A 10,948-nucleotide genomic window follows, 5' to 3' on the forward strand; every position below is an offset into this window, starting at 1 on the left:
GTTTATCGGTGTGATCGTTTTTAAGCAACTTATAACTGAATTAATTTTTCATGAGATCCAGGGTGTATGGAATGAAGTAGTTATAGGACTGAACTCGAAGTGATGAATTGTGACGAACATTTTACAGCATTTTCCTTTCACTTTGACTGGAAAGTTTTAGAAAATATTTTAATCCAATATTCACTTTTGCAACTTCAACGACAACCCACAAATACGACCACGCTAGAATAACTTCCAAAAATGTCTATTAAAAGTGTGCAATCGCGCTAGATTAAATTCATCTAAGAGACAAACGGAATCAACTAAAACACCTCGAATTCAAAAAGAGTAATTACTTTGGCTATTACCCTTGGAATTTGCATACCGGAATTCCATTAAGATTTGAGTGAAAATCATTATTTTTGTTTCAGTCAGTGGGCGTTCGGCCCCGCTTTCGGCTTCCAGCTTCATCGGGAATTCGAGGAAGTTTTTCCCAGTTGCGCGCACTGCACCAGCTATCTTTTAATTGAATCTTTTGTATTTTCGTCCATGTGTGGGTCTTTCAGTTTTGGCCAAAAACTCGTTATTATGTGGATAGATATCGCTGATGACCACGTGTTTCTTCCAAAAATAGCAGTTAATCTCGGATTATATTTGGAAACTTACGAAGGCAACAGATTAACTGATGTAATAAGAAAATTAAACATAAAGTTGTTTTCAAACTGTTTGTTGGGTATTTCGCCTCAAAAATGTTTGTTTCCTCACGTCGTTTATTACAGATTGATAAATAGTGCTCTTAATAAATAAGAATAAGAAATAATATAATCTTAATAAAAGACGGGAGGAAATTCTGTCTTTTTAATTCAAAAATTTTTGAGGCAAAATATCCAACCAACAGTTTGTAAAAAAATGAATCCGCCTCAACAATATAGAACTTGTCTATAAAATTATTTGGCTAAAAAAGTGGATTATTTAAATTTAATCCATGCAGGATCAACAATCGCTGATGTCTCCATGAAAAATTATCAAAGGGCAGAAGCACATCAGCAAATGTTCTTCAGCATCAACCTTTCACAAACAGAAAGTATCTTTGAAAATATTTTTAAACTGCAATGAAATGATACACTAAGTAACAAGTAATAATGAAAAGTATGAAATATTTAATATAATAAATCGCAAAAGTGCAATTAAATCGTATGAGTTCTTAAACGCTTTAATTGGAGAACATAGTTTAATTGTTTTATTGCTGTGAATCCAGATCTCCATTAATTAAATTTGCTTCAGTTAGAAAGTTTTGAATTACTTACCAGCAGCATCAGATACGGCAGCAGAGTATTGACTCCTGTGGGATTTGGCGATTTCTCCGAAACCTGATTTCTAACGTCGTGTCAAGTTTCAGTTGGCTGATCAGTTTACAATTTGAAACTCTATTTTACCACATATTTATTATGGTATTACAGACATTTCGTCTGAATTCTGAATAGTTGAATTATCAAACGGGAAGGAGCTTGTTTTATTTTATTAAACCTTTATTTGTCAGTGTTCACAGATCATTTTTACTTCTAACATTTCCCGAATACATAAGCACATAATTTTGCATTATAATGTAAAGTCTAGGGTTTAAGACCAAACAAATAATTGGTGAATTAATTGCATAAATAAATATTTATAATCAAATCGGTTTATAATTAAGTCTACCTGAATAATTTAACGAATTTAGAAATCTCCCCAAGCATTGAAGGTTCAGGTCAAATTTAAATATATATATATTTCAAAAACCGCAATTGCTAATAAAGTTCTCAAATTTTTTGAAATGTGTTAAAATAAATCATGCTTTCTAACGCCGGTATGCATAGTCGATGTTCGGCACTTTGCCGGAGATTGTTTTGCTATCCAGCGTTATCCACTGCGGCTAGGACCACGGAGGATAAGATATTGTATAAATAAATCTCCATATGACTATTTTTTCTAAGAAAATACATATTAACGGTGAAAGCCATTATTAAGGTTGAGAACATTAACCAATTGATTCCGTAACTTCTTTTCAAAACATTAGAAAAATATAATGCAATTTTAACTTTGTTTATTATCAAGAGAATATGAAGGCCTCGATTTGTGGTTTGTTCCTAGTGATTGATCAATGGCAACAAAACATTTTGCACAACTTCCTTTGAGAAAGAAAAGCGATTTCTAAAATCGGCTTCAGTAAATTTCTCTATGTCGTTTCCATACCTTGAATATATCTGAAAATAATACAATCATTATTTCAATTGCATATCACGCTTGTTGATGTTTTCTTTACGTACCTTTGTGGTATGTTCAAATCTAATTCCAAGTTCGAATTATCCCGATAACACGAGAAGTTGAGAATTTTCGCTCACAAAATAGCTTTGGCGATCGTTCACATAGATTCGTCCACCCATCTCCGACAAATTCCCACCGTATCGCACAACAACATTAAAATGCGCGTCAGATGCTCAACCGATCGGCTATGCAACCAAAATTGCTTCCAGTGAACGTCGGGAGGCTGGCGCATCGTAAGAGATCGACTATGCATGCCGGCCTAAGTAATTTTTACAAACTGACTTAAAAACGATATATTGAATAGTGCTAGTCAGCAATGAACCAACATATGAACCCTTTTATATACAGAATTATTCTGTTGTAGTATGTAAATGTTTATGTAAACTTTAATTTGTTTGATACGTCTGATAATACCTTATTTGGACTATATAATTTGTTTCAAAAACTGTAGTTTGATCAGAGAGTATTTTTGAGCTTTATGAATTAAAATTAAACCTCAAATTTTCTAAAAATACAGTTACAGGTCTATCAGTAGGTAGGTAAAATTGCCGTTTTGTCGACCACTGAACGTGTATTGAAAATCAATTTAAAGAGTCAAAAGATTAAAATATATCCTTATTTTAACCGGATACACTGTCAGAAGTCACACACATCGTGGGCAATATCGGGTAGATGTTCACATTTATTTATTTATAAAACTTGTATAAAAACTTAGGTAAATCGTCGACAAACTTAGTAGTAATTTACTTAAATTATTGAATGGTTTCAATCGCAAAAATTTATCCAGATAATGTTTTTATTCTATCTATGTATAACAATTTCATGTGAATTTGCTTTTTTTACTGAATGGTTCTAGTGAATGATCTACAGATTTGTAGGACCTTACTCGTTAACGCACTAGTTAAATTGTGTTCATAGCATCAGAGAGCGAATGAAAAATACTCAGAAAATGTTTCTGATTATCTCATGGCGAAACTGTGCAATTTTTGAACACATTCTTCAAAGGTTTCAATTTCCTAGCATTTAGTAACAATTTTTTTTCTAAATAAAACCTTATTAGTATAATTGATTTTTGGTTCTATTCAATACCTATTTTGCGACAATTAATGTGAACTTATACAATAACATTTGGTGCAAAGTTAGCTAATCAGCAGAAAGAAGGTTAAAATGTTCTGAAATAATTGTGAACTCTCGGGGTAGTAGTGAGAATAAAACATAATCGTATTAATAATTATAAATAATTAATACATTAATATTTTTTTGTACAAGAAAACACCGAAAACATACGGAGAAATTAACAAACTAAAAAGTTTTTATACGAAATGTATTGTTCGCTGTGCTTGAAAAAGTTCTATGAAAAAGAAAAACAGTCGGTGTCAATGTATTTTATTTAAAACCTCTAACACGACAATTTTGACGCCATAAACTACCTCTCATGCAGATATTATTGTTCACTTAAATTCAAACTAGTAAGTTAAAGGATTTTCGAAAAAAAACGCATTTTTGCGGGAAATTTTGAGTTGACAAGCATAAATAGAAATAGTTAATAGGAATGTCTTTAAAGCCACATTCTTAACAGATTCTTAAAATATTTGCACATCACTCTTCAACACCTCGAATAAAACACGATGTGAAGACAAAATATATGTTTCGACTGTGAATCAAGAAGATCGCATTATTCCATACTCTCACCACTTCTTACTTTGCTTCAAGACCTTGTTGAAATCTGTTCGTGGAATCATCTGAGTTGAACTGAGAAAATAGTCAATAGCAATTAAACATTGCGTTATTGATTTAAAAAAAAAACTGGCATGAGCGCTGTTTTAGTCCGTTTATTGGTTAAACCCTGTGTATGGAAGTATGTAATTAAGAATTCTTCACGCGATTGCTCAATACTATTTAAAATAAAGGCAATATACAGTATAAACAGCCAGACAAACCGACAGCGTAATATTCCGTAACTTGTCCCTGTTAACACGCTAGTGTAATTATTATGGGACTCTGTATATTAGCGTGGGCCTGAAGTTGTAAAACAAACTAATTTCCATAGCCGATGTTGTCTCTTTGGCATACACAGGGTATTGTTTTATCAACCCTTACCCCAACGGTATGGCTTAAAATCAAAACTCGATTAAATTGTAATTGTAGATCGTACAACTAGTTAACGTTTATTAAAAAATAATACATAACAAAAATAAAATCCACATGCCATAACACTATGTGACTAGTTCTCGAGATCGTCAGTTGACTCTCCAGGATCCAAAATAATTCTGTGCTCTCCTCTTTTCTTATTTTTTCGCTTTCTCCTGTTGATCACTCCGTCCGCTTCATCCATCATCCGGACGATTAACATTTGATCAGATGTGTCCAATGGTGCTACGGAAATATCACGAACGGCTCGGAATTTGCCGCAGTTATTGAGGTGTTCGTTTTCTAAGCGGCAAAAATTCCAAACAAATCTCCTGGAAATTAGTTATCGATTAGAAGCTTCTTAGAAATAGGGCGAAATCTCATTACATTAGAATGCCTCTGACTTATACTGCCCACAACTTTTGAAGAATGATATTTTTAAACATTATTTATTTACGCCCCTGCAATACAAGACAGCAATGTTACCCACATTTAAAATGACCTTTCACTGTTTGTGCTTTTTTTCAGCGAAATGACGTAGAATGATACTTATTTTCATCGTGTTCTTCGCTCTTAATACGTTTAAGATATTACTCTAAACAAGTCTGATAATGTTTTGAATACCTGAAAACTTCTAATGGAGCTAAAATGCAGACCATGGAGTTTTCCATTACGTATCCCATTTCAGTCATTCCAATTAGGAAAGCCCATCCGAACCGCAGAATCAAGTCTTCGACTATGGCAAAATAGTAGAACCACTGAAATTGAACAACACTTTTCCTGTACGTGTAATTTATTTGAGAGACAAATATCTAGATGTGGACCTTTAGCCCGCTCTGTTTTCAAATATTCTAAATTAATTTTTGTTCCAACAGAATTGACTACTTAGTGGAGTTAAAATAATTTTTATATGAATTTTATATTGAAATTATTCATTATTAAAGACAGTGCCAAAAAATGTGAAATTCGATTAAGATATTTGATCAATTTTTCCAGAAGAAATTTATTTTTTAGATATTCCCACATTACAAAGCTAATTTTCTAGTTCATTGATTTAGATTGCTATCCGCTACAGATGACAAAACAAATCCAAACGAAAAATTGTTAGAAGCCAGAAAATATGCTCAAAAGCAGATGAAAATCAATTTTAAATTACCTTTCGTGTTAAGTAATGTATTTTAGAAACTGTCCAGTTCAATGACTTTAATATTATAATTAATATTTATACTTTTTCCACGTTTTCCATTCATCGGACTTGTTAAAACTGAATTTAAAACTAGACTTACATACCGTGGCCGGATACACGATCTCTTCCCTCAGGAATTTATTATCGCCAGCTTTGGCATCGAAAAGACCCCAATCCAGTTTAATATCCCATGTGTACGCATAGCAGGTGCTTACTATCGATGCACAAACCCACAAGTAGAAATAAGGAGAAACCTTGTCTTTATCTGAAGAATTGACTAAAATGCCCGATAATCAACACATGAATGGTTCTAATCAAAAACATACTTACATTCGTCTAGTTTATTTAAAGTAGAAAATATCACAACAAAAAAGGACGTAGCGTATTTGGCAGCATTGGCTATATGAGGGAATGCTTCTTTAGTATCTCGGTATCGTCTTAAACATTGAGCGAAACGAAACCATGGGGGAAGACACGCCATCAGAGCTCGGACTCCCATAAAACTTTCTATGCAATAATTGGGATCTATAACAAAAGAGTCAATCAAACAATTTTAAAATTTAATAATAATGCTGAATTGTAAGCGAAGAAGTGATATTTTTGTAATTTTTATCTGATGGGTTTTATTAAACTGCTCAACAAAATGAATTTGCTCTAACTTTGGTACTGAATAAACTCAGATTGTTTCGAGCGATTTACTTTGAGTTTCAAGCGTTATTTGCCCATTTTGTTTGTTGTTAGTCAATGTTCTGCTGAAAATTAAGCACCTCAGATACATTTGCTACAGGCTGGCAAATAGCAAAATGCAAAATTTTGGAAGCTTCGACATTAAAATTGAACCAAATAGCTCGAAACTGTTTTTGCATTTTTAAATCATCTCTTCTATTTATAAGGTGGTCTTAAAAATCAACTTTTTGGTCTCGCAGCGATAATTTGTCGGCTGCAAAGCTGAAGTTTTTTCATGTTGAAGCTTAAACTTCATAGACAATCTAAGAGGAACATTCAATATGCAGGATTGCATGAAAAATTACTCAAATCAGAATTTTTCCTGAAATCTGTTATTTTCGCAGACTTTTAACTGAAGTAATGTTCACTTTTAAATATTTCGTTAATTCATGCAACCTGGTATATTTAATTTTGCAAACCCAACAACAACTTCAATTTCAACACGAGCTCCAGATGTTGAAAATTGGCTGAAGAGACAAAATGAACCGCTGCAAAACCAAAAACAAAATTTTTCCGACAGAACATGTGGATGTTCTTTTTACCAATTTTGCATTGCTTCGTTCGCCACCGTGTAGAAACTTTATCTGACGCACTAAATTTCTGTAAAAAACATGCACGAGCTGAAAAATAATTGCACTAAATAACTCTTCAAATAGGAATCAAATCGTTAGTTTAGAAAACGAAAGTTGTCCAGTTCCAAAATTAGTCGAAATTTGTCCGTGTACTGTCTATTTTATTCAGTAGTTAAGATATATTTATGAAAGAAAGCATCGTTAAAATTATTTTTGAAATTCGTATCACATTAAGGAATATCAGTTCAGCAAATTAAGCTATTATATCAGAACCATGAATTAGACGGCGCGAATATTCATGTGACACTTAAAATCTACGTAAATAGTTTGAATTAAAGTCTAATGCAGAGCGAATCATATAACTAACAATTATTAATTGTATAAAACACCCTGAAAATTAAAAAATGTATTTGAATTGACCGCAAAATGATCGAAAATAAATACTAGCTAATAAAGTGTACATTTTATTTTCAATATAGTTATATGTAGTTTTTAAATGAAGGAAACTAAGTGTTTTCCCGCATGTATTTCATTCAGTGCCTTTTTGGCTGTAACTCAAAAGCGTTGCTGTACTGTAACTTACCTTTGCCTTCAGACCAACTTCCATTGCTCACATAAAAACACACAAAATATTGCAGGTCCGTGAAGAGTGTGACCAGGCTGTTTAATTGGTCGGCAAGCCAAAAATCAGCAAAGGAAACAAAGAAAAATGGACTCATCACGACTTTGCCCTAAAACGACAATATTGCAAAAATATTAGCAAGAATAACGCAGTTGCTTGCGGTTATCGCTAGATGCATAAAAAAAACATTAACGCTATTTGAAAAATGCAGTCTAATAGCAATAGTTGTTAGTGTTAAAAACTCCGGATAGTAAAGTAATCCGGAATAACATGAATGCAATAAACATCAATAGATTGTAAATAACACAAGTAACACATTAAATTTTTGTCAACCAAGTCAAGTTTTCCCACGTTTTTTGCAGTTACCGAATAAGAAAGAGAAATGTTTCTTCAAGGAATCTACAAAGTTTAGAATCACCAGAATACAGGAATTGTTCAATCAACCATATCTGTTACACATTTATTTTTAAAGCAAGAACATATTTTATATAATTGTCGGTAGATCTTCTATTTAAAAAAGTAAAAAAGGCAAATGTTAATCATATACTGTTGCATTACATTAAAAAAGTCTTTTTGGAAAAAACGAAACAAATACAGACATAAAAGCAAATAAAATAGAAATACCTAGTTATAGTGAACATAGCAAATAAAAAGCATGCAGCTACTACACACCAGGACTCGGAGGGCCCAAAATCTAGCTTCATGTCTGAGTGTTTTGGTGGGATTCAACATGAACATCAGCATCAAGATAATTAAAGCTAGAGGATGCACGAATGCTGGCAAACCGATTTGCTCACTGAAAAAGAAACAGAGCACCTGAAAATCCAGGATTTTCCAGATTAGATTCCGTCAAATCCTAAAACCAATAACTTACTGAAATTGACCACATTATTCCAAAAATTGCCCCCATTTCTATAATGTGTTGCTCGGACAAGTGATTTCGGGGGTCCATTTCAAAAATGAGAACATGATTGACGCCCGAAGATCTCCAGCCATAAATATTAATGCCCCACAAAAATAAAAATTCTACGATAAGAAGAGGGCCTCTATAAAGTCGAGTAACTATACGCCAGTCTTCTTTTGGTGAGTGAAACACTCCTAAAATTGAACTAGAAATATGCAAATTGMAAAGTAMAAAAATTACTTACTTATTACAAAARRGTGTTTACTAAAATATTTTACGCAAATAAGGAGTTTGCTRATGATACAGAATTTTTTTTAAGGTTTTTAATAGACCCAATAGWTATGATAARAMTAAAYCATATAAAGAGTTACGTTTTAGCTAGAAAAGGGCTTATTTAAGTGAATGTTTCTCGTTAGTACAATTAAAYGTATTTTATTCTTCCGTATTTTTTAAATYTTTWGTCGYATAGAATATTGTGTTGGKGCAAATAATGAGAGGTGAGAAAAAATGGGCGTTTATAAGAGTTTATAACACRAAAATCTGCTGCCGCATACWTATATATACTATACATATCCTCTCSGCCTTGCARGGCTATACTAAASAAATAACCCTRRAAGTTCATTTTAATTTGCCTCTCTCTCAACTCACGAGTTTTYACTGCAAATACATTCCGCATAAATTACCTGATAGTATAACTGCAGCAATAAGTACTATAAAACCTCCAGAGAACAATCCCACCTTGAAAGTGGTCCAAGGGCTCTGTTGCTCTCCCAATGGTGGAACTCTCAGTCTCTTCATTGCTCTTTGTCGATCACCAGATTCCAAGTCTTGCGTGAATGTTGCCTCTGTTTCTCTTATCAGTCGATCGATATCTTTATTCGTATAGAAATGTGAGTTTTCTACATTTTCAATTCGCCATCGCATGCCTACGTCTACAGATAATAGCTGGAAAACATTAACACTACCAGAAATTCGTTGATTAAAACCCCATCAAGGTTCTACTGCAACATAATTTTTTTATAAGTTGATAGATATATTTAAATACTAAGCAAAAAATGTTAATTTCTCGTTTTCTGCGCTCGATTTGTTTCGTTAAGAATCCCATTATATCCATCAAAGATTTCCTAACAATTTGTTGTAAAAGCTGCTTTTCGACGTGTTTACTCAATGCCCAAAGGATTATTTGAACATGTTATTCCATGTATATCCATTAAAAAACTGTTAAACATTTCAGGTCATTAAATGAATTAAAAATGGTTTACAAATGAATAAAAGCCACTTATTTAAGTGGAAATGAGATTAAATAAAATATGACATAAAACGGTACTTACTTTGTCATGCTTCTTTAAAATTTTCCTAAATCCCGTAAAGTTTAAATTTTGATAATTCTGCAATAAAATTAAACTTAAATAAAATTCGCTAAACGCTAGTTTCAATTCCTGCATTTTTCTGGCCGGAACGTTCTTCTTGCGTAGAATGTTCTGTTTGATTGATTTTTTTCTATTTTTCCCAGCCGAATCAACCTCTTGTGTTTCGCTAAGTTCGCTTTTTAAATTAGCAAATCTTCTTGTAGCTTCAGCCAATTTTTCTAAAATCGGGGTAACATTCAGCAGGGCAATCAGATTAAAATTTGTTGTGTTCTACCGGAATAAAATGTGTTGATTTTTGTTAGTTCCTTTTCGGAGAAGCTGAAAAACTGTTCGTCAAATTTTGCAAAATATCTAGTTAAAATGTCGGGTTCAACAAGTTCGGCGGATGGTGCCTGTTCTACTGCACCATACAACATTGCTTTCATTTCCTGAAAAAATAGGGAGACTTTATTAAGGAAAAAATTTTTTTCGTGAGCAGAGGCGCAAAACAAGAATAACACAATAGCCAAAGCAAAACAAAACATATAAAATATAGAGCTTAACAAAACAGTTATTAGAATAAATACAAGTACAATAGGGACTAATTCCTTCATAACTTTGTATCAGTTTTTGTCTAAAAATTCAATTTAATTTTCTTTCAAATTAAAACTAGGATTTTGTCAGTTTAAAACTGTGTTTTTGTCTGTATTTATTTTTTTATTAACTCTACATACTACTTTTTATTTTAACTGTCGCCGGGGAAGAAAGATGAACATTTTTTCCCGTTTTCCCCAGGTGAGAAGAAAAATGCAAACAACAAAAACTACTGAATTGATATTACATTATTAATTAAATTTGGGCCACTATCCTATATTTCTCAATTGTATCACTGGGAATTTTTAAACTTTCGAAATAAATTTGCGGAATATCTGTTGCTTTCTAAATATTCTATGCCGAGTAGAGCTGGCTGTTAAGTTAAAAGCATAATTTGATTTCAAAAATATGTACCTATGCAGTTTGAAAAATTAACTTAAGTTTTATTATACGAAAGTTCAAAGCAAAATCCAAATAAATATGGAATTGAATTGAATTTGCATACCTATAATTTACATACAGAAATGATTTAGTCAGCTTTTCATTGTTCAATATTGAAAGACAGACATTATTCTATGTCGT

At 32.5% G+C, this 10,948-nt stretch overlaps 1 protein-coding gene across 1 annotated transcript; it reads right to left on the reverse strand.

Annotated features, from left to right (window-relative positions):
* Nucleotides 1-4,414: 4,414 nt before the first annotated feature.
* LOC125504725 (xenotropic and polytropic retrovirus receptor 1-like) lies at nt 4,415-10,317 on the reverse strand. Its single transcript, XM_048667115.1, has 10 exons — nt 10,068-10,317; nt 9,755-10,011; nt 9,107-9,368; nt 8,394-8,617; nt 8,192-8,335; nt 7,481-7,628; nt 5,930-6,124; nt 5,704-5,876; nt 5,038-5,171; nt 4,415-4,745 (listed from the first exon to the last, which is right to left on the reverse strand). Exons 1-10 carry the CDS (start codon nt 10,315-10,317, stop codon nt 4,508-4,510), a joined length of 2,025 nt encoding a protein of 674 aa, XP_048523072.1. The 3' UTR covers nt 4,415-4,507.
* Between the last annotated feature and the right edge of the window lie 631 nt (nt 10,318-10,948).

The sequence above is a fragment of the Dendroctonus ponderosae genome, unplaced genomic scaffold (assembly GCF_020466585.1).
Source record: "Dendroctonus ponderosae isolate FM_Combo_2020 unplaced genomic scaffold, Dpon_F_20191213v2 Dpon_F_20191213_567, whole genome shotgun sequence".
NCBI lineage: Eukaryota > Metazoa > Arthropoda > Insecta > Coleoptera > Curculionidae > Dendroctonus > Dendroctonus ponderosae.

Bases quoted from the DNA above. Each gene is read 5' to 3' on its own strand.
- LOC125504725 (XM_048667115.1), bottom strand. From the start codon at position 10,317: ATGTTTTGTTTTGCTTTGGCTATTGTGTTATTCTTGTTTTGCGCCTCT. The intron at 10,012-10,067 runs GTAGAACACAAC...CCCCGATTTTAG, and splicing joins AATCAACACATTTTATTCCG to AAAAATTGGCTGAAGCTACA. The intron at 7,629-8,191 runs GTGTGTAGTAGC...TTGTCGTTTTAG, and splicing joins TTTGGGCCCTCCGAGTCCTG to GGCAAAGTCGTGATGAGTCC.